The 24,471-nt window shown below is 36.8% G+C and overlaps 1 protein-coding gene across 1 annotated transcript in view; it reads right to left on the bottom strand.

The window, feature by feature from the left end:
- The window catches only part of STAG1 (STAG1 cohesin complex component), a 418,973-nt gene that overhangs the window by 64,004 nt on the left and 330,498 nt on the right, over nt 1-24,471 (bottom strand). Inside the window, exons 15-16 of the mRNA XM_024746228.1 lie at nt 14,364-14,481; nt 5,250-5,353 (exon numbers count right to left, since the gene is read on the bottom strand). Coding sequence (XP_024601996.1) covers nt 5,250-5,353; nt 14,364-14,481 — 222 coding nt within the window. The remainder of the gene's footprint in view (nt 1-5,249; nt 5,354-14,363; nt 14,482-24,471) is intronic.

Raw genomic sequence — 24,471 nt, 5'->3', positions numbered from 1 at the left:
GCTTAAATTTCTTAAACAATAATTCCTTATTATCATTTCATACCCAGTCCTTTGTTTTCTCAGTCTCTACTTTTTGGAGTCTTTCCTATATTCGTATTTAATGCAATGTTTAATATGGTTAAATTTATGTCAGCCATTGGGCTATCTGTTATCTATATATCTTATGTCTTTTTTTCTCCCCTCTCTTCGTCCTTTACTGCCTTCTTTGCAGTTAAACATTTTTTAGTGTGCTATTACAATTTCTCTGTTGGTTTCATTTCCCTTTTTTACGTATGAGTAGTTACTCTAGGGATTACAATATACTTCTTCAACTTATTACAACTAACTTCAGATTAATAATGAATTAATTATAGCAAAATACAGCAATTTTACTCCAAGAGAGTTCTATTTCCTTTACCCTTATTTGTGCTATTCTCACATATCTATATATATAATAATCTTAATACTACAGTGCTATAATTGTTGCTTTAAATAATCTCATGTCTCTTTAAAAATTAAAAAAAATATACTATACACAGCCTTTTTTTTTTTTTTTTTGCAGTATGCGGGCCTCTCATTGTTGTGGTCTCTCCCATTGTGGAGCACAGACTCCGGATGGGCAGGCTCGGCGGCCATGGCTCACGGGCATAGCCACTCCACAGCATGTGGGATCTTCCCGGACTGGGGCATGAACCTGTGTCCCCTGCATCGGCAGGTAGACTCTCAACCACTGTGCCACCAGGGAAGCCCTACACAGCCTTTTATATCCACCCACATATTTACCATTTCTGGTACTCTCTGTTTCCTCCTGTGGATTAGAGTTTCCATTCTTTATAGCTGGAAGGACTTCTTTTAGTATTTCTTCTAAGGCAGGTCTTCTAACATGTCTCTCAATCTTTGTTTATATGGGAATGTTTTTATTTTCACTTTCATATGTGAAAGATAATTTTACTGGATTTAGAATTCCTGGTTGGCAATTTCGTTGTCTTTCAGTGACTGTCATTCTACTGTCTTCTGGGCTTAACTACTTCTGATAAGTCAACTGCTAATCTTATTGCTGTTGTCTTCCACATGAGTTATTTTTTTTCTTACAGCTTTCAGTATTTTTTGTCTTTAGCTTTTAAACAGTGTGACTACCCTGTGTCTAGAGGTAGATATTTTGTGTTTATACTATTTGGATTTTCTTAAATTTCTTGGACCTGTGGATTAACATTTGCCATCAAATTTGGGAAGTTTTTGGCAATTCTTAAAATGTTTTTCCTTCCTTTTCTTTCTCTCACTCCTTTCTTCATAGGACTCCATTACACAAATTTGGTGACTTGATGTTGTTTCACACATTTCTTAGGCTCTGTTCATTTCTCTTCACCTTTTTTCCTGTTTTTTTTTTCAGAATGAATAATTTCTATTAATCTTTCATGTCCACTGTTTCTTCTGTCATCTCAAATCTGTTGAGCTCATCTAATAAATTTTAAATTTCTGTTACTGTACTTTTCAACTCATGAATTTTCATTTGAAAAATTGGAATTACTGAGATTCCTTATTTGTCGTTATCTTTTCCTGTAATTCTCTGAACATATTTTCCTATAATTCTTTGAACATATTTATAAAAAAGGGCTCTGAAGTATGTGCTAAACCCAACAATTGCACCTACTGAGAAAACATTTCTACTGTCTACTTTTTTCCCCTGAGTATGGCCACACTTTACTGTGGCTTTTTTTTTGCATGGTTCCAATTTTTCTGGAAAAGTGGACATTTTTTGATAATATTCTGTAATAATTATGTATTTAAAAATTATTCTTCTAAGTGTCATTTCAATAAATTAAACTTAAACTGTGTAATTTGTCTCTCCCATGATGTGTGGCTTCTGTTGGGAATTTTTATTCTTATTTTTGTTTTTTAGCCTGTCTTCCTGGGAGTCTCCTCTGTGTTTCAATAGATCACTAGTCAGCCAATGATTTGGGTAGAGGTGGTGCTCAAATGATCCAAATTTATAAGGCTCCTCGCCTCTGAGACCTCATCTGTTGTGGGATAGAGAACACATTCAAACTTCAGCCACTGTGTAAGTTTGCTTGACTTTTATTTTCCATTGGGTTCTCTCTCTCAGGTTTCCCAGTCAGCCAGGGATGTATGAAGAGTTTATTAATCCTTTTATTGCTTTCTCATTTCTAGCATTTTTTGTTAGATTCTTGGCTGGTTCACTATTCGTACCAACTTGCAGACACAATCCCTGAATATCACAGGTACAGGATTTCCTTGTTTCTGCCATTTCTAGTTGACAAAGCTGTGGACTTTTTCCCATTTGTACCATATTGAGTCTGCTCCCTTGACAGCAAAGTTGCTGGTTTTTACATACAGTGCCACTCTGGTAAAATTACAGATGTCACCAATCAAGCTTGTGGGTTCTGTGTAAACTGTAACCCTAGGCAGGAAGGCTGTAGACTCACTCCTACAGCTTTAACCTGAAGCTTCAGTAGTTTTCCAAGAATACAAGCACACCTCATTCTTATGTTTTGCAGATATTGCTTTTTTGAAGAAAACAAATTGGAACTTTGTGACAACCCTGTGTTGAGCGAGTCTATTGGTACCATTTTCCCAATAGCATTTGCTCATTTTGTGTTTGTGTGTCTGTTTCTGTGCCACATTTGCTAATTCTTGCAATATTTCAAACTTTTTCATCATTATTATTATACCTGTTATGGTTATCTGTGATCAATGATCTTTGATGTTACCATTTAATTGCTTTGGGGTGCCAGAAACTGCACCCATATAAAATGGGGAACTTACTTGATAAATGTTGTGTCCCACTGCTCCAACTAGCTGTTCCCCCATCTTTTCCCCCTTCCTGAGACTCAACAGTATTGAAATCAGGCCAACTAACAACCTTACTAACCCCTAATAAGCCTCTAAGTGTTCAGGTGAAAAGAAGAGCCACACATCTCTTGTTTTAAATCAAAAGCTAGACATGATTAAGCTCAGTGGGGAAGGCATGTTGAAAGCTGAGACAGGCCAAAAGCTAGGCCTCTTGAGTCAAACAGTTAGCCAACTTGTGAATGCAAAGGAAAAGTTCATGAAAGAAATAAAAAGTGCTACTCCAGTGAATACATGAATGATAAGAAAGTGAAACAGCCTTACTGCTGATATGGAAGAAGCTTTAGTGATCTGGATAGAAGATCGAACCAGCCACAACATTCCATTAAGCCAAAGCCTAATCCACAGCAAGGCCCCTCACTCTCTTAAATTCTATGAAAGCTGAGAGAAGTGAGGAAGCTGCAGAAGAAAAGGCTGAATCTAGTTCATGAGATTTAAGAAAAGAAGCCATCTCTATAACATGAGTTCAAGGTGAGGCAGCAACTGCTGATGTAGAAGTTGCAGCAAGTTAACCAGAAGATCTAGCTAAGTTAATTAATGAAAGTGCCTACACTAAACAAAAGATTTACAGTATAGACAAAACAGCATTATATTAAAAGAAGATGCCACGTAGGATTTTCACAGCTATACAGTTGGTGACTTTAAAGTTGAAGCCAATGCTCCTTCGCTATTCTGAAAGCCCTAGGGCCCTTAGAAATATGCTCAATCTACTCTGCCTGTTCTCTGTCAGTGGCACAACAAAGTCTGGGTGACAGCACATCTGTTTACAACATGGTTTAGTGAATATTTTAAGCCCACTGCTGAGACCTACTGCTCAAAGAAAAGATTCCCTTCAAAATATGATTGCTCACTGACAAAGCATCTGGTCACCCAAGAGCTCCGATGGAGGTGCACTGTAAGAATAATGTTTTCATGCCTCCTAACACAATATCCATTTTGCAGCCCATTGTTCAAGGAGTAATTCTGACTTTCAAGTTTCATTAGTAAAGAAAGAGATTTTGTAAGGCTATAGCTGCCATGGATAGTGATTCCTCTGATGGATCTGTGCAAAGTCCACTGAAAACTTTCTGGAAAGGATTCAGCGTCCTAGATGACACTAAGAATATTCATGATTCAAGGGGAAAAGGTCAAAATATCGACATTAACAGGAATTTGGCAGAAGTTGATTCCAATCCTCATGAATGACTTTGAGGGGTTCAAGATTTCAGCGGAGGAAGGAACTGCAGATGTGGTGAAAACAGAAAGAGAATTAGAATTCAATGCAGAGACTGAATATGTGATAAATCTCATGACAAAAACTTTAACAGATGAGGAGTTGCTTCTTATGGATGAGTGAAGAAAGTTGTTTCTAGAGATGTAATCTACTCCTGGTGAAAATGCCGTGATGATTGTTGAAATGACAACAAAGGATTTAGAATATTACATGAACTTAGTTGATAAAGAAGTGGCAGAGTTTGAAAGGTCTGACTCCAATTTTGAAAGAAGTTCTACTGTGGGTCAAATGCTATCAAACAGCATTGCATGCTACATAGAAATTGTTTGTGAAAGGAAAAGTCCATCAATGAGGCAAACCTCATTTTTGTCTTATTTTAAGAAACTGCCACCAGCAAAAAGATTGCAACTCGCTGAAGGCTCAGATGACAGCATTTTTTTTTTAGCAATAAACTAGTTTTAAATTAAGGTATGCACATTGTTTTTCTAGGCATAAGGCATTGCGCACTTAATAGACTACTGTACAGTGTAAACACAACTTTTTATGCATCAAGAAACCAAAAAATTCATGTGACTAGCTTTACTGCAATATTTGCTTTATTATAATGGTCTGGAACGGAACCTACAATATCTCCAAGATATGCCCATAAATGCTTCTCAATTTGTTGTTTTATCTCTGGCTAATTTCCAGAGCCCTGATGTGGGTTTTGATAATTTTTCCAGTTTTACACTTTTTTTTTTTTGGCAGAGAGGAATTGCCTACCTCTTCACACTACCAGAGCCAGTCTTTCCATCACGATTATCTCAATTCATCTTAAATAGCAATAACACCTGCATTATTAGCCCCATACTACAGGTAAGGAAATTAACAAAGAAAATAATCAACTGTCCAAAGATTACATAGATGTTAAGTGGAAGAGCCTCCAAAACTAGGCAGTTTGCCTTCAGAGCTTTTCTGTACCTTTAACAAATATGAATGTGAAAATTTGTAAGATACTAGACTAGAAGCAGGCACAGGTGCTATAGAAGCATGGATGCAAAGAATCTATTTTGGTACCTGAGTAGACAGAATATAAGATGAACTACCACAGCATATATCATTTACAAAAAATATTCAAATATTTAAGACAGTTAATTACATTAAAAGCTTTCTTTTTCTTTTTTTTTTGTAGATTTCTAATATAACTTACTCTCTTGCCGGTACCCCTTCCCACTGGAGGATGTGCCTCAGCAGCTTGACGAATCGTACAAACCATTAGCTCTATAAGAGCACTCTCCTGACGGTCAGACATTGCTAAAGTGAAACAAAACACATTAGTATGAGTAGGTAGTTTTACAATAGCCATGTATCAAAACTGAGCACAATTATAAAAAACTGTAGTCTATTACTTAAAGACTAAAGTTCTATTCTTTGTCCTTTCCTTGTTTTAAGAATAATATGTGCTTGTCGTAAGTCAAACAAGAAAGAGATATACAAAGTAAAAAAGACAATAAACTCTGGTTTCTTCTAATACTTGGTCTCTTGTAATATACTTCTGAATTAGGCAATGCCAAAATTTTCCTTCTATATCACTTCAAAGCTCATATATCTTTCTTTTACTTTTAGCAAAAAAAGAACATGCTATATCTTTTCAAAAAATTAATAGATTTTGAATATCTTTCAAGTCACATGACATGTACAAATAATTATGTTAAATAATTACAAGTTATTACATAATTTGTGTTCCACAATTTATTCAGCCTTCTCCTATTAACATGCAAATTTTCCCCAAATTTTTGTCACGTTTACAAACAATGCAGTAATAAATATCATAAGTACACATGTATTTATGTAACTGATACTTTTATTTCTATAGAATAAATTTCAAGAGAGGGAGTAATGACTCAAAAGTTAAAATCTTGGTACTGACAAATCAAAAAGGTTACTTACTGCAATCCACACCTCCAACTGCAATGATGAGAATGTTTGGTTCCACATATCCCTGCCAGCACTTGATGTTACAAGTCCCTTTAATGTTTGCCAATCCAATGATTGAAAATGGTATGTTATTTTGCTCCTGCCTAACTACTAATTAGTGGAGTGTATTTTCTTGTTTATTAGTTTAAAATTTTTTTGGAGATTTTTAATGTTTATTCTCTGCTAATTTTTCTATTGTTATTCACCTTTCTTGGATTCTTCTTTTTTTACATTTATTTATTTATTTATTTTTGACTGCGTTGGGTCTTTGTTGCTGTGCGTGGGCTTTCTCTAGTTGCGGCAAGTGGGGGCTACTCTTCGTTGCAGTGCACAGGCTTCTCATTGCAGTGGCTTCTCTTGTTGCGGAGCAGGGGCTCTAGGCGCACGGGCCTCAATAGTTGTGGCATGCAGGCCACATTATAACAGCTTTATAATGTTATAATATACCTTAATGTGTAACTTAATTCAACTAATTTGAATATTTAGTTGAACAAATTTCCCTTATCTAGTCCTTTTCCTAAAAAATTTCTATAAAGCTAGTAGCAAACAATTAAATATTTTCTATGTGTAAGGCACGGTTATAAGTGATTTATATGTATCTATTGGTTTTATCCTCAAAACAATTCCAAGAGCTAGGAATTAATATCTTCACACTTTGAAGATTGGGAAAATGAGCCACCGAGAGGTTAAGTAACTTTTCAAAGCACTCAGTAGTAGAGCCAAGATATGAACCCAGGTAGTCTGACTCCAAGGTCTATGCTCTTAAGCACTATGCTATACCACCTTTTTAAAATAAGCTTGAAATTCTACATTAACTTTTATTTTTTAATTTTATTAGAGTATAGTTGATTTGCAATGTTGTGTTAGTTTCAGGTGTACAGCAAAGTGAATCTGTTATACATATACATATATGCACTCTTTTTCAGATTCTTTTCCCATATAGGCCATGACAGAGTACTGAGTAGAATTCCCTGTGCTATATAGTAGGTCCTTGTTAGTTATCTATTTTATATATAGTAGAGTGTATATGTCAATCCCAATCTTCCAATTTATCCCTCCCCCACCCACCCCACTGGTAACCATAAGTTTGTTTTCTATGTCTGTGACTCTTTTTCTGTTTTGTAGATAAGTTCATTTGTACCCTTTTTTTTAGATTCCACATATAAGCAATATCATATCTTATCTAGTCCTTTTCCTAAAAAATTTCTATAAAGCTAGTAGCAAACAATTAAATATTTTCTATGTGTAAGGCACGGTTATAAGTGATTTATATGTATCTATTGGTTTTATCCTCAAAACAATTCCAAGAGCTAGGAATTAATATCTTCACACTTTGAAGATTGGGAAAATGAGCCACCGAGAGGTTAAGTAACTTTTCAAAGCACTCAGTAGTAGAGCCAAGATATGAACCCAGGTAGTCTGACTCCAAGGTCTATGCTCTTAAGCACTATGCTATACCACCTTTTTAAAATAAGCTTGAAATTCTACATTAACTTTTATTTTTTAATTTTATTAGAGTATAGTTGATTTGCAATGTTGTGTTAGTTTCAGGTGTACAGCAAAGTGAATCTGTTATACATATACATATATGCACTCTTTTTCAGATTCTTTTCCCATATAGGCCATGACAGAGTACTGAGTAGAATTCCCTGTGCTATATAGTAGGTCCTTGTTAGTTATCTATTTTATATATAGTAGAGTGTATATGTCAATCCCAATCTTCCAATTTATCCCTCCCCCACCCACCCCACTGGTAACCATAAGTTTGTTTTCTATGTCTGTGACTCTTTTTCTGTTTTGTAGATAAGTTCATTTGTACCCTTTTTTTTAGATTCCACATATAAGCAATATCATATGATATTTGTCTTTCTCTTTCTGACTTACTTCACTCAGTCTATGTAATAAACTTTTTTAAAAAAATAAATTTATTTTCTTTTTGGTTGCGTTAGGTCTTCGTTGCTGCGCACAGGCTTTCTCTAGTTGCAGCGAGCAGGGGCTACTCTTCGTTGAGGTGTGTGGGCTTCTCGTTGCGGAGCATGGGCTCTGGGCACACAGGCTTCAGTAGCTGTGGCACGCAGGCTCAGTACTTGTGGCTCACGGGCTCTAGAGAGCAGGCTTAGTAGTTGTGGTGCACGGACTTAGTTGCTCCGCGGCGTGTGGGATCTTCCTGGACCGGGGCTCGAATCCATATCACCTGCATTGGCAGGCGGATTCTTAACCACTGTGTCACCAGGGAAGTCCCAGTCTATATAAACTTTAAAATCATTTTGCTTAGTTCCTTCTCTCACCTCCCAGAACTCTCTCAAACCTACTGGAATTTGAACTGGTATTTTAAAGAAAATTATACATTACACTGGGAAGAACTGACATTTTAATAATCTTTTCAGCCAGGAACATGATATAGCTCTTCATTTATGATATCTTATTTGATATTATTTAATGAAACATTATGATTTTATTCACACTGATTCTGTATGTTTCCTGTTGAATTCATTCCTATGTATTTTTAAAGATACATTTTTGAGACTAATTTGAATAGTTTAATTTTATCTTTCTGTCTCCCTCTCTCCTTCCTCTCTGTTTTCTCTGTATACTTATTTATGTTAAAGACCAATTAAAAAAAAAGACCAATAGATGTGGGGATTATAGAGACAGAACTAGGCATAAATTAAAAGAAAAAAATATTAAGCTTTAGAAATTGAGAAGTTTGTACTGATTATTTCAAAATAAACTGGGACAATAGCAATGAAAAGGCAAACAAAGGCATAACATCTTATCCCTTATTCTGTACCAAAATCATCCTAAACAGGAATAATTTTTTGTTTCACATTTTTTGTTTCACATTTTAATTGTGATAGAAAAAGCACATGAACTTTAGCTTGTCTTAGGAAAACCACAAGAAACAGCTTCAGCTTTCCATTTATACTCCCTGATCCAATAAAACAATCAAGTTTCTATTTTATGATTCTAGAATTTCATATTTTTTTCAATTTGGCTGGGGATAGAGGAATGACAAGATTGCCTATGAACTAAATGCATTTTCTATTATTTATGAAAAAAAATCTAGTTCTATGGAAAGTGAGGAGAGAAAAACTTACCTAGTATAGAAACATTCCACTATTATACACTAAAATCCATACATTAGTGTTGAAGAAAAACTCAACCTTATACAGTGTCCAATGCCATCAATTTTATTAGTTTATAATTTGAAACCATCCATTCAGATATGGTAAACTCAAAACATTTGAAATTTAACTGAAATCTCTTTGGGGATAAAACAGCAAAACCAAATAATAAAATTGAAAACAAAGCAAGCTTTAAGCCACAGACAAGAGCCAAACAGCCACAATGATAGAAAGGAAAGGATGGCTGTTCGCACTATGAATTACCAAATACCTACACAACTTTCTATGTCTGCAGAAACCTCTTTACACATCATCCCCATTTTCTCATTATTGATTTCAGTCTTATCACCCTCAACTCTGGATTTTCTCCTTAATATCACTGAAAAGAAACACTAAAAAGTCACCAACAACCTAAATCTTCACTTAAAGCTGATGGTCTTTGCATAGTCCTTTTTCTCCTCTGCAGTACGTGATATCATTAACCATAGCTCTCTTGGAACACCCTCTTTACTGGGCCTTCTATAGTGTACAATGAACTCTTACTATCCTTTTTATATAGCTTGCTCTCACTCTTTCTTGCTCTTCCTGCTTTTGTCCCCTTCCTATCCACAATCTTTAAAACTCACCATGGGCTTTTTCTTTCTATAATCTATTTTTATCTTTTATATTTTTATCATATCCCATAGAGACCACTCCAAACCATGCTGACAAAAAGCATTTTTTTAATACGAATTTGATCACATCCCTCCCCTGTTTAAAATCCTTCAGTGGCTCCCTATTATACTTAGAATGAACTAAATAAATCCACTTATGATTATGGACTTAAATGTTCTACATCATCAGGCCTCTGCCTCTATCTCATCTAGTGCCACTGGCCCACTGTGCTCAAGCTACTGCAGCTCCTGGAATATAACAATATCATTCATGCTTCAGATACTCTGCAATGGCTATTTCCTCTATCTAGGCAGCTCTTTTTTTGACACTTCCCATGGCTAGCCCCCATATCCTTTAGATTCTTGGCTCACAGGTGGCCTCCTTAGAGAGATCTTCCTTTTGGGATTCAATCTAAAGATGGACTCCTTCTTACTGTTATTATCCATCACAGATACTTACTAACTTTTGAAATTATTCTGACCACTTAGTTTTGGTCTGCCTTCGTCACTTGAATGTAAGTTCCATATGGGCAGTGAGCTGACCTTGTTTAAGACTGCACCCTCAGTGCTTAGTATAACAGCACATAGAAGGTGGTCAATAAATATTTTAAAATTATGAGTGAATTAATGATTCCCTACTTGAAGAATACCACTTATACACATTACTTCACCCATCAACTGGATCTCAGAATTCTAGCATTAGAAATGAGCACAGGGCTTCCCTGGTGGCACAGTGGTTAAGAATCTGCCTGCCAATGCAGGGGACACGGGTTCGAACCCTGGTCCAGGAAGATCCCACATGCCGCACAGCAACTAAGCCCATGTGCCACAACTACTGAGCCTATACTCTAGAGCCCGCGTGCCACAACTACCGAAGCCCATGTGCCTAGAGCCCGTGCTTCGCAACAAAGAAAAGCCACCTCAATGAGAAGCCTGTGCACTGCAATGATGAGCAGCCCCCGCTCGCTGCAACTAGAGAAAGCCCATGCGCAGAAACGAAAACCCAACACAGCCAAAGATAAATAAATAAAAATAAATATATCTAACAAAAAAGAAATCATTAGCTTTCATTGCAAGCTATCAAATGTTTCAAAAACTGTTTAAAAAAAAAGAAATGATCACATAAGTTTATCTAATCAAAGAGCCTTCTTTATAAATGAAGAAGCTAAGTTAAATGAAGAAGAGAAGTTAAATGACTTAGTTATGGCCCTGTTTTTGTCTGATTACTTGTTACCCAGACCTTCACATTACACTAAAAATTTATCCAGCAATTTGATTTTGCTGTAGAATACACATATACCCCCCAAAAACCCTGTCCCTTAAAAACACTGCAAGGCAGTCTTACAGCAGCTGTGATTTATTATTATTTTTCTTTTCCATCATGGTTTATTACAGGATATTGAATATAGTTCCCTGTGCTACACAATGGGACCTTGTTGTTTATCTATTCTATATATAATAGCTTGCATCTGCTAGTCCCAAACTCCCAATCCAACCCCCTCCCCCGACCAGCAACCACAAGTCTATTCTCTGTGTCTGTGAGTCCACTTCTGTTTTGTAGATAAGTTCATGTGTGTCATATTTTAGATTCCACATATAATATCATATGGTATTTGTTTTTCTCTTTCTGACTTACTTCGCTTAGTATAATAATCTTTAGGTCCATCCATGTAGCTGCGAATGGAATTAAGTCATTCATTTTTATGGCTGAGTGGTACACTGTATATATGTACCACATCTTTTTTATCCATTCATCTGTTGATGGACATTTAGGTTGTTTCCATGTCTTGGCTACTGTAAATAGTGCTGCTGTGAACACAGGGGTGCATGTATCTTTTCGAGTGATAGTTTTGTTCTGTTATATAGCAGTTGTAATTTAAATTGCTATTGGTAGTCTTTGACAATGTGTCTGTTTTCCCAAATTTTAGTCCTATATTTGCAACTGCTAACTAGACTTTCATCCACTGGAATATCTATCACACTTCACTTATGTAAAGTATAACTAAATTTCTAATTAGTCTTAAGGAAATAAGTAAATCACTAATGGCATTTTGTTATCATAAAATATAGCAAAATAGTAGCTCAGAATATTGATTTGGATACCATTCCATACCAGAGCTTATATGTGGCACAGCAAACATATGGACAAATGTATGAAAAAAAGTTGAATCATGATTTCAAAACGGTCCTGGACTTGTTACACATAAATTCTCCAGCCTTGCCTTCCCAGATTCAATCATACCCTAAAACTGTGGTTGACTTAAAATTTTTTCCCCATTTTACAACTCACTTTTCTAGCTAAAATCAAACCAACCAAACCAAGCCAAACCAAACGAAACCAAACCTAACCAATCTCTTGACTGAAAGTTAAACCCAATGTCAACTAAACTTAAACCACAAAGAAAACTTAATAATACATAGTTATTTTAAGAAGGTAGATCCAGGGCTTCCCTGGTGGCGCAGTGGTTGAGAGTCTGCCTGCCAATGCAGGGGACACGGGTTCGTGCCCCGGTCCGGGAAGATCCCACATGCCACGGAGCGGCTGGGCCCGTGAGCCATGGCTGCTGAGCCTGCGCGTCCGGAGCCTGTGCTCCGCAATGGGCAAGGCCACAACAGTGAGAGGCTCGCGTATGGCAAAAAAAAAAAAAAAAAAGAAGGTAGATCCATCTAGAACACCTTGATGACTGACAGTAATTACTATTTTCTGACTGACACATCTTATTTAAATGAGAGTAAAAAGTTAACAATACCAAATCATAGCACCTTGGCTCTTCTTCCCGTAATTTATTATGTCCCCTGCTTCCCTTCTCCTTGGATATAACCTTATAGAGCATACTTGACAAAAAGAAAAATGGCCTGGAATCATAAATAAGAAGCTCTAGCCTACTGTGATAATTTGCTGATTCTATGGCCACAAGCAAGGAAGGAAAATGGATGAAATGTACTATTAAATACTATGCCAAGCGTTTTGCTCAAGTGTTGACTGGGCTGTAGTGATTAGAAAGGAAATTGATTTTACTAGATAAAATATTAAGATTAGTTAGATTTATGAGGTCAGGGAACTTAGCAGGAATATGTATGAGCAAAATAAAGGCAATGTAGAATGTATGTTCATGTTCCTCTGATTACTTCAAAAGTGAAAGGAACCCAGAGTATAGTTGAGAGTTTGACCTAGTGAGAAGGTCCTGTCAACTTAATAATAGACCTGTCTTCTTACCAAAGATATGGAGGGAAAAAAAACACATGCAAATATAGTAGATAATAATCAGAGGTGGGGTCAAATATACTATAATAAATTCTACCTTGAAAGAACGTCTGGGAAATTTGGGGGAAGGATTTGTGTTACAGATTAAGAATGAGGGGAAAAAAAAAAGAATGAGGTTGTGAGGCAAATATCTTGAATTTAAAAGCAGCAATTTCAGCCAGTTTACTGGAGTGTTTTTGGGTATGACGCATAGCTATTGTTTCTCTCACTGAATTTGGTCAAAGCCAGAGCAGATAATACCAATTAGCATCACTCTTGGAAAGAACACTGGGGGATGGTCACTAAACTGTTTAGGTAATCTACTGCAGGTGATGGCTCATTCTGCTCTTATATCCCAGAGGGTTGAACTACATAGAAAAGCAGGGGAAACAGAATAGGGAATCAATAGTATACTATTTTATTTAATCCTCACAACAACTATATAAGGTAAATAAGAAAAAGAATCCCTATATTATAAAGAAAAGGAAGCTAAGGAGCAGAAAAAATGAGGACATAAGTCACAAAGGACAGAGTTAGAAATCTGAATCTGTTTCTTTTGATTCTAAAGTCCATGTTTAGTTCATTACAAGCCTCACTTACATCACGGTATCATCTACATTTTAGGACTCTGTATGGATTAAATAGTAGTTCTTTAAACTACTGTTGTGGGCTAGATTGAAAAACAAGCTATACAGAGGAAAAAGCATTGCTAGTTTTAAGGAGCTAATATTCATATAATCTTTTAGAATATAAATGCTTTATTAAGTATACATATCCATTTTGCTGTTCATGTTATTATACAAAGTGTAATGTAAGATGCATACTTCAGAAATTATCAATATAGTAATTATTTCTCCCTATTTCTTGAATAGCTAGGTAAGTGACTTTATTTTTGATTTCTTTAATTTTTAAAAAGCTATAACAAAAGAGGGGATGATTGTGGTCTAATTAAATCATTGTATGTGAAAGGTTAAGTACACATACATAGCAAAAAGATTCTGCATGTGCCTTTTTTTTTTTTACCTTAAGTGTGTCAGTACTTTGTGTCTCAAATCAGCATAAAAAAAACTTTTTTGAATGCTACATAACATTTACAGGATTTAAAAAACTTGTGTGGCATGAATGGTAGTAGTCCTAATACAGAAAGATGTTATACACTATTGAGACATCCTTGCTTGTTATAGGAAACAAACTATTCTCTTTGCAAAAAAAGACACACAGTACGCTTGCATATACTCATTTGTAAGAAGTGATCTATACAGGGTGGTATGATAATTAATGCAAACCCAAAACAATATGTAAATCAACTTATCGAAATACTATACCTTCCTCTCCTTGAACAGGTTCTTCTAATAACAATTCTGTCATACATTCCCAGTCTTTCAATAGTTCTTGAGAGCTCTCCCACAAACTGTCCACCAAGTAGGCAGCATGCTCGTGTAACTAAAAATAACAAATCAAATGTGATTGAAGAACATTTAATGAAGAAACTAGTAATAATATATTGAGTTGTTAAGCCATTTTCTTCATAATTAAAACTGCTTGGTCACAATGTTTCCAAGAGCCACTAAGAGAACTATGTATATATATATATACATACATACATACATACAAACACATTTGCATTCCACTGTTGATAATGGGGATGCAATATATAGACTTAATCATTTAAAAATAGTAGTAAGGTTAAGAATCTCCTAGTTCAATGAAATCATATATTGATGAAGAAACTGAGAGTACAACTAGTTAACAATTTTCCTGAAGTTATAAGCTGGATTTAGGGTACTTTTCATTACTCTTTATTTGTCTTTCTCTACAACGATTTTTTTTTTTTTTAAGAAAATGAACTTTCTCTCAGAATTCCATTTGACACTTTGGTACCAGGCTTACTTACTTTTTATCTCTGTTATTTGGTTAAGGTCAAAATGGATGTTACTCCATCTCTCTGTTTTTCCACTCTCATTTCCACTTAACTCAATGAATTCCCCATCTCACCTCACCTCCACTTTTTGCTGCTCATTACTCTTTTCTTTGGAACCCATGTTCCCACAGTAAACAACACTCTCAAGTTCCTCAACAAACATTTCAGATGGAACGTTTTACCATCTGTCAGTCATTGAACTGTGAAGAATATTAATTACTTTAGTAAAGTTCTTTAGAAAAGGTAAGTAGAAGTGTTGGCCATGTTCTGGTTTCTGCTACTTACAATTAACTTCTCTACGCTTGCATAAAAGTTCTACCACCTCTGAGTCTCATGACAACCAGCTAAACCACTTTCAAACTTTACATTGCAACCTGTTCACTGGCTGTTAAAATAATTTAATGTATTGAGACCAAAGTTTCAAAGAAATGAAACGGAGAGGATATGTATAGAAGGTATAATCCACCAAAAATATAATTGTGAACTTTTTTATACCTATTCTAAAAATGTGTATAGCACACAGAATGTTAAGTACTATTTCATATTTCAGTTATATGTTCTTGTATTTGTGAGAGAAAATGGTTTTTGCATCATGAGGAGTGGCCTGAAAATGTGTGAAAGTCACCTTGGTAGACCTACTGATTATCTACTGATATCTTAGCACATTTGGCATGTGAGTTGCTTTTCTTCCTCATTCCTAATTCTACCATTATTCTTAACTTCTATGAAAATTTTGATGATCTATTTAAAGCTCTGCCTCATTTGACCTCTTGAATTCTATACTTCATTTCCACTGCATTTCAAATCTCACATTCTGGCTTCTGAAATGCCTCAGGAAAACTACGTACACACGCATACACACACAACACCCCACAGTTTCCCAATGTTTTTTGTCAAAGCCAGAGTAGATAATATTGATTAGCATCTCTGCTTAAGGAAGAAGATGGACAAACGTTTGCAGCCAGGTCTATTCAAACTTTCTAAACCACACATCCTAGGAAAATATCCCTAAACCATAAGTAACATCATTCCAACAGTGACAGGCACAAGTAGTGCACAACCTGGTGTCAAAAATGAAAATTAACAGCAGAAAACAGAAAAACCAATAGTTTCAAAAAATAGGCTATTAAGCCTATGCTGAAATGGAGTTATTATTTAGTGGGTACAGAGTTTCAACGTAGGAAAATTTTGAAAAAGTTCTGGAGATCAATGGCAGTGACAGCTGCACATCCATGTGAATGTACTTAATGCCAATGAAGAGTACACTTAATAATAGTTAAAATGGTAAATTCTGTTATTTCACCAAAATTTAAAAAAAAACACTATACTGAATAAACTTGCTTTTATGCCTGATATACTTAAATATGTTTGTAGAACAGGTATAAAAAAGTTCACAATTATATTTTTGGTGGATTATACCTTCTATACATATCCTCTCTGTCCCTCTTAATGCTTTTGGTCCTCAATTCTGGTTTATCTTATATGATATTGTCCTTTCAGCTTTCTGTAAGCCTTTGTTAACTACATCCAGCATTTATCCAGTTTGTTTACTTCCTGTGTTAAATTTTTGATTAAGGTGTGTTTGTAAACATTTTAATTTCTTTATTTCAACCCTAAATGACAATCTGCTTTTTTAATAAAGCATGTTAGTCTCTTTATATTTATTGAGATTACAGATGTTGGCATCTGCTTCCCTGTGCTCTCCTGATGACATTTTCTTTTTTTTTAAGCTGTGCTTCCTGCAGAGTTTTATTTTCTAACTTATATTTTCTCCATCACCAAGATCACCAAAAATAATTTTCAGACATCTGCCTTAAGCTTCACAGCCATATTATTTAGGCTTAGTTCTAATTTTTTTCAGATTTATTTGCTCACCAATATTTCTTATATTCCTTATTTTCCGTTTATTGCATGCAGTTTTCATTTTGCTAGAAAACACCCTCAAGTAATACCCTGCATATAGGGTACATAGGTAGTAAACATTTTAATTGCCTATCCTTTGATTAGTTCCTCTCCTCCATTCTCTCTGTTTTCTTTACAGAGTTTCTACTAGATAATATAATAAAGTTTCTTAATCTGTACTCCCTGTCTCTTAATTTCTCTCTCATAATTTTTTTTTTTTTTTTTTTTCGGTACGCGGGCCTCTCACTGCTGGGGCCCCTCCCGTCGCAGAGCACAGGCTCTGGACGCGCAGGCTCAGCGGCCATGGCCCACGGGCCCAGCCACTCCGCGGCATGCAGGGCATGCAGGATCCTCCCGGACCGGGGCACGAACCTCTGTCCCCTGCATCGGCAGGGGGACTCCCAACCACTGCACCACCAGGGAAGCACTCTCTCTCATACTTTTCATTTCTTTCCTCTTTTGCACTACTTCCTGCAAAAATCCCAATCTTTGGTTATGTCTATTCATGTCATTTAATAATCCACCTCTCACCTACATTTTGGAATTCATGTTTTTAATTTCTAAGAAGCCTCTTCCTCTTTCATAATTGCTTCTTCTTATATTTGGGAGCATTAATCAAAAATTTTCATCAGGGGCTTCCCTGGTGGCGCAGTAGTTAAGAATCCGCCTGCCAATGCAGGGGACACGGGTTCAAGCCCTAGTCTAGGAAGATCCCACATGCCGCAGAGCAACTAAGCCCACGCACCACAACTACTGAGCCTGCGCTCTAGAGCAGCGAGCCACAACTACTTAGCCTGTGTGACACAACTACTCAAGCCTGTGCGCCTAGAGCCTGTGCTCCACAGCGAGAAGCCCATGCACCGCAATGAAGAGTAGGCCCTGCTCGCTGCAACTAGAGAAAGCCTGCACGCAGCAACGAACACCCAACTCAGCCAAAAATAGTAAATAAATAAAAAACAGATACCTAAAATACCTAAAATTAAAAAAAAAATTCATCAGTATGTTGGGCCTTGCGCTTCTTTTTCATGATACTGATTTTTTTCAAGTTTCAGTGTTTCTTGGTTGCCAGTACCTATATATTAATGAGTCCAGACTCAAGAATACTGGCAGCTAGAATCCTTTTCTTGAATCTGGTTGCAATGTCCTGGCTTCCTTCGCTGTGTAGGAAAGTGGAAAAAGAGGATCTATAATCAGGTAGGCTTTTCCTCTAATTGTAGGTATGCACTTTGCATTTTGAATGCAGAAGTTCCCTCTCCCTACTGATGGCCATACATATCTGGGGTAGTTATTCACTACTTTGCTTCTCAGACCAGTGTCCACATCCCAAATGCCTGGACCAGCATTTCTGAAGAGAGGAATAAGCTCCTCTAAAGGGCAGACACTTAATTACTACTGACAGCTTACTCCTTTCACCAGCCTTTGCTGCTCTGATCTTTAACGTATTTCAGATTTCTACCAGAAAATCTCAAAAAAATTTTCCCTCTTTTCGTCTCCTGTCAGGGTATGGGTTACTTAACTGGAATTCAGTCATTTACTTTACAGTTTCCACAAATTCTTCACTGTCCTGGTCAACTGGTGATATCTCATTCATTTTGACTTTTTTTCATGAGGTTTTCAGTTGTATGAGTTGCTGGCACAATTCAAGGCTTTAAATTGCATAATTTCACTAGCATTGGCATTTTTAAGAATGACATTTCTATGCCTTAAATCAAGGCATATTAAAATTTAATTCAAGAATGTTTTCATTGTTCTAGAAATTTTTTTGTGTATATTCTCAATATAGATGCTAACTTCTTTGAGCATTAACTCTTTCTGACTGTAAGGCGGTGGCTTAATAGAATGCTTTCTGTTAACAATAATAACCACTTGTTTCAAACTCAATGTGCATACCAGCAGGACATGATAATGTGTTGGCCCATTTTCTGATTAAGAGTTTCAAATTCACCAGTATGAGCGACAACAATCAGTATAACATGGTCTGTCAGGAACTGGCTTGATATAATATTTATGATACAGTCTTCCTGTCTTGGGGCATGTGTGATGGCCACATAACTTGCTACTCTCAAATCTCTACAAGAAAAGATCGATGTCTGAGGAAAAAAAATTTTAACGTGGCCAATAGGGTAAAAGGTTACAATCGCCTTTCAGACATTTCATACCAAGGACCTTCTATTGGTAGCAAAAGGTGAAGCTATAAGAAGGAAGGCCTTGAAGCATTCTCGATGGCTATAAAAAAAAAACTGGGATTCAAAAGGATCTGGAGGGCTTCCTTGGTGGCACAGTGGCTAAGAATCCACCTGCCAAACTCTGGTGGGGCTAATGGTGGACCTTGGGAGGGCTCACGCCAAAGAGTACTTCCCAGAATTTCTGCTGCCAGTTCTTTGTCCACATGGTGAGCCACAGCTACCCCCTGCCTCTGCAGGAGATGCTCCAACACTAGCCACCCAGTTTCCAGATATATGCAGGTCAATGGACTGACTCAGCCTGACCTCCTGTCACATCCCCCGGGGGTCTGTGCCATTGGTCAGCACTTCGCTCTGAAGGAGGTGGGCTCACCATCAGGCTAGGTGTGTGTAGTGGAAATCAGGACAACCATCCTGCCACAGGTACATGTGGCTGACAGGGCCTTGGTGCTCCGGCTGGGTGTCAGGCCTGAGTCTCTGAGGTGGGAGAGCCAAGTTCAGGACACTGGACCACGAGAGACCTCCCGGCCCCATGTAATATCAATCGGCAAGAGCTCTCTAAGAGATTTCCGTCTCAACATGAAGACCCAACTCCACTCAAGGACCAGCAAGCTCCAGTGCTGGACACCCCATGCCAAACAACTAGCAAGAAAGGAACACAACACCATCCATTAGCAGAGAAGCTGCCTAAAGTCATAATAAGTTCAGATACCCAAAAACACACCAAGGGACGTGGTCTTGCCCACCAGAAAGACAAGATCCAGCCTCATCCACTAGAATACAGGCACTACTCCCCTCCACCAGGAAACCTACACAACCCACTGAACCAGCCTTACCCACTGGGGGAAGACACCAAAAACAACAGGAATTATGAACATGCAGCCTGTGAAAAGGAGACCCCAAACACAGTAAGTTAAGTAAAATGAGAAGAAAGAAATACGCAGCAGATGAAGGAGCAAAGTAAAAACCAACCAGTCCAAAAAAATGAAGAAGAAATAGGCAGCCTTCCTGGAAAAGAATTCAGAGTAATGATAGTAAAGGTTATCCAAAATCTTGGAAATAGAAACGTTTAACAAGGACCGAGAAGAACTAAAGAGCAAACAAACAATGATGAACAACAAAATAAATGAAATTAAAAATTCTCTACAAGGAATCAACAGCAGAATAACTGAGGCAGAAGAATGGATAAGTGACCTGGAAGATAAAATAGTGGAAATAACTACTGCAGAGCCGAATAAAGAAAAAAGAATGAAAAGAATTGAGGACAGTCTCAGAAACCTTTGGGACAACATTAAACGCACCAATATTCGAATTATACAGGTCCCAGAAGAAGAAGAGAAAAACAAAGGGACTGAGAAAATATTTGAAGAGATTATACTGGAAAACTTCCTTAAGATGGGAAAGGAAATAGCTAATCAAGTCCAGGAAGCACAGAGTCCCATACAGGATAAATCCAAGGAGGAACACGCCAAGACACATATATATCAAACTGTCAAAAATTAAATACAAAGAAAAAATATTAAAAGCAGCAAGGGAAAAGCAACACATAACATACAAGGGAATCCCCATAAGGTTAACAGCTGATCTTTCAGCAGAAACTCTGCAAGCCAGAAGGGAGTGGGAGGACATATTTAAAATGATGAAAGGGAAAAACCTACAACTGAGATTATTCTACCCAGCAAGGATCTCATTCACATTCGACTGAGAAATTAACACCTTTACTGACAAGCAAATGCTATGAGGATTCAGAACCACAAAACCAGCTTTACAACAAATGCTAAAGGAACTTCTCTAGGCAGGAAACACAAGAGAGGGAAAAGACCTACAATAACAACCCAAAATAATTTAAAAAATGGTAATAGGAACACACATATCAATAATGACCTTAAATGTAAATGGATTAAACGCTCCCATCAAAAGACACAGACTGGGGCTTCCCTGGTGGCGCAGTGGTGGAGAGTCCGCCTGCCAAGGCAGGGGACATGGGTTTGTGCCCTGGTCCGGGAGGATCCCACATGCCGCAGAGCGACTGGGCCCGAGAGCCATGGCCGCTGAGTCTGTGCATTCGGAGCCTGTGCTCCACAACGGGAGGGGCCACAACACTGATTAAAAGGGGAAATCGACAGTAACACAATAATAATAGGGGAGTTTAACACCCCACTTTCACCAATGGACAGATCACCCAAAATGAAAATAAATAAGGAAATACAAGCTATAAATAACACATTAAACAAGATGGATTTGTTATTTACAGGACAATTCCATCCAAAAACAACCTAATACACTTTCTTCTCAAGTGCTCATGGAACATTCTCCAGGATATACCATATTTGGGTTCACAAATCAAGCCTTGGTAAATTTAAGAAAATTGAAATCGTATCAAGTATCTTTGCCAACTGCTTTGCTATGAGACCAGATATCAATTACAGGAAAAAAACAGTAAAAAGTACAAACACAAGAAGGCTAAACAATATGCTACTAAATAACCAAGAGATCACTGAAGAAACCAAAGAGGAAATCAAAATATACCTATAAACAAATGCAGCAAAAGCAGTTCTAAGAGGGAGGTTTACAGCAATACAATCTCACCTCAGGAAACAAGAAGAATCTCAAGTAAACAACCTAACTTTAAACCTAAAACAATTAGAGAAAGAAGAACAAAAAAACCCCCAAAGTTTGCAGAAGCAAAGAAATAAAGATCACATCAGAAATAAATGAAAAAGAAATGAAGGAAACAATAGCAAAGATAAATAAAACTAAAAGCTGGTTCTTTGAGAAGATAAACAAAATTGATAAACCATTAGCCACTCATCAAGAAAAAATTGGAGAAGACCTAAATCCACAGAATTAGAAATGTAAAAGGAGAAGTAACAAACGACACTGCAGAAGTACACAGGTTCATGAGAGATTACTACAAGCAACTATATGCCAATACAATGGACAACCTGGAAGAAATGGACAAATTCTTACAAAAGTACAACCTTCTGAGACTGAACCAGGAAGAAATAGAAAATATAAACAGACCAATCACAAGCACTGAAAGTGAAACTCTTGATTAAAAATATTCCAACAAACAAAAGCCCAGGACCAGATGGCTTTACAGGCGAATTCTATCAAACATTTAGAGAAGAGCTAACACTTATCCTTCTCAAACTCTTCCAAAATACAGCAGAGGGAGGAACACTCCCAAACTTATTCTATGAAGCCACCGTCACCCTGATACCAAAACCAGACAAAGATGGCACAAAAAAACTACAGACCAATATCACTGATGAACATAGATGCAAAAATCCTCAACAAAATACTAGTAAACATACTCCAACAGCATATTAAAAGGATCATACACTATGATCAAGTGGGGTTTATTCCAGGAATGCAAGGATTCTTCAATATAGGAAAATCAATCAATGTGATACACCGTATTAACAAAGTGAAACATAAAAACCATATGATAATCTCAATAGATGCAGAAAAAGCTTTCGATAAAATTCAACAGCCATTTATGATAAAAACTCTCTAGAAAGTAGGCAAAGAGGGAACTTATCTCCACATAATAAAGGCCATATATGACAAACCCACAGCCAACATCGTTCTCAATGGTGAAAAACTGAAACCATTTCCACTAAGATCGGGAACAAGACAAGGCTGCACACTGTAACCACTATTATTCAACATAGTTTTGGAAGTTTTAACCACAGCAATCAGAGAAGAAAAAGATATAAAGGGAACCCAAATCAGAAAAGGAAAGTAAAACTGTTCACTGTTTGCAGATAACATGATACTACACATAGAGAATCCTAAAGATGCTACCAGAAAACTACTAGAGCTAATCAATGAATTTGGTAAAGTAGCGGGATACAAAATTAATGCACAGAAGTCTCTTGCATTCCTATACAATAATGATGACAAATCTGAAAGAGAAATTAAGGAACTGCTCAAAAAGAATAAAATACTTAGGAATAAACCTAGCTAAGGAGACAAAAGACCTGTACACAGAAAACTGTAAGACACTGATGGAAGAAATTAAAGATGATACAAATAGATGGAGAGATACACCATGGTCTTGGGCTGGAAGAATCAACATGGTGCAAATGACTATACTACCGAAAGCAATCTACAGATTCAATGCAATTCCTATTAAACTATCAATGGCATTTTTGAACAGAACTGGATAAAAAATTTCACAATTTATATGGAAACACAAAAGACCCCAAATAGCCAAAGCAATCTTCAGAAAGAAAAATGGAGCTAGAGGAATCAGCCTCCCTGACTTCAGACTATACTACAAAGCTACAGTAATCAAGGCAGTATGGTATTGGCACAAAAACAGAAAGATAGATCAATGGAACAGGATAGAAAGCCCAGAAATAAACCCATGGTCATCTTCTCTTTGATAAAGGAGGCAACAATATACAATGGAGAAAAGACAGCGTCTTCAATAAGTGGTGCTGGGAAACTGGACAGCTACATGTAAAAGAATGAAATTAGAACACTCCCTAACACCATACACAAAAATAAACTCAAAATGGATTAAAGATCTAAATGTAAGGCCAGACACTATAAAACTCTTAGAGGAAAACATAGGAAGAACACTCTATGACATAAATCACAGCAAGATCCTTTTTGACCCACCTCCTAGAAAAATGGAAATAAAAACAAAAATAAACAAATGGGACCTAATGAAACTTCAAAGCTTTTGCACAACAAAGGAAACCATAAACAAGACCAAAAGACAACCCTCAGAATGGGAGAAAATATTTGCAAATGAAGCAACTGACAAAGGATTAATCTCCAAAATTTACAAGCAGCTCATGCAGCTCAATATTAAAAAACAAACAACCCAATCCAAAAATGGACAGAAGACCTAAACAGACATTTCTCTAAAGAAGATATACAGACTGCCAACAAACACATGAAAGAATGCTCAACATCATTTATCATTAGAGAAATGAAAATCAAAGCTACAATGAGATATCATCTCACACCAGTCAGAATGGCCATCATCAAAAAATCTAGAAACAATAAATGCTGGAGAGGGTGTGGAGAAAAGGGAACACTCTTGCACTGCTGGTGGGAATGTGAATTGGTACAGCCACTATGGAGAACAGTATGGAGGTTCCTTAAAAAACTACGAATAGAACTACCATATGACCCAGCAATCCCACTACTGGGCATATACCCTGAGAAAACCATAACTTGAAAAGAGTTATGTACCACATTGTTCACTGCAGCACTATTTACCATAGCCAGGACATGGAAGCAACCTAAGTGTCCATTGACAGATGAATGGATAAAGAAGATGTTGCCCATATATACAATCAAATATTACTCAGCCATAAAAAGGAAATGAAATTGCATTATTTGTAGCGAGGTGGATGGACTTAGAGTCTGTCATACAGAGTGAAATAAGTCAGAAAGAGAAAAACA

The sequence above is a fragment of the Neophocaena asiaeorientalis genome, unplaced genomic scaffold (genome assembly GCF_003031525.2).
Source record: "Neophocaena asiaeorientalis asiaeorientalis breed wild unplaced genomic scaffold, Neophocaena_asiaeorientalis_V1.1 scaffold437, whole genome shotgun sequence".
Classification (NCBI taxonomy): Eukaryota; Metazoa; Chordata; class Mammalia; order Artiodactyla; family Phocoenidae; genus Neophocaena; species Neophocaena asiaeorientalis.
The sequence above is the reverse complement of the archived record's forward strand: the minus strand, read 5'-3'. Positions and strand labels throughout refer to the sequence as shown.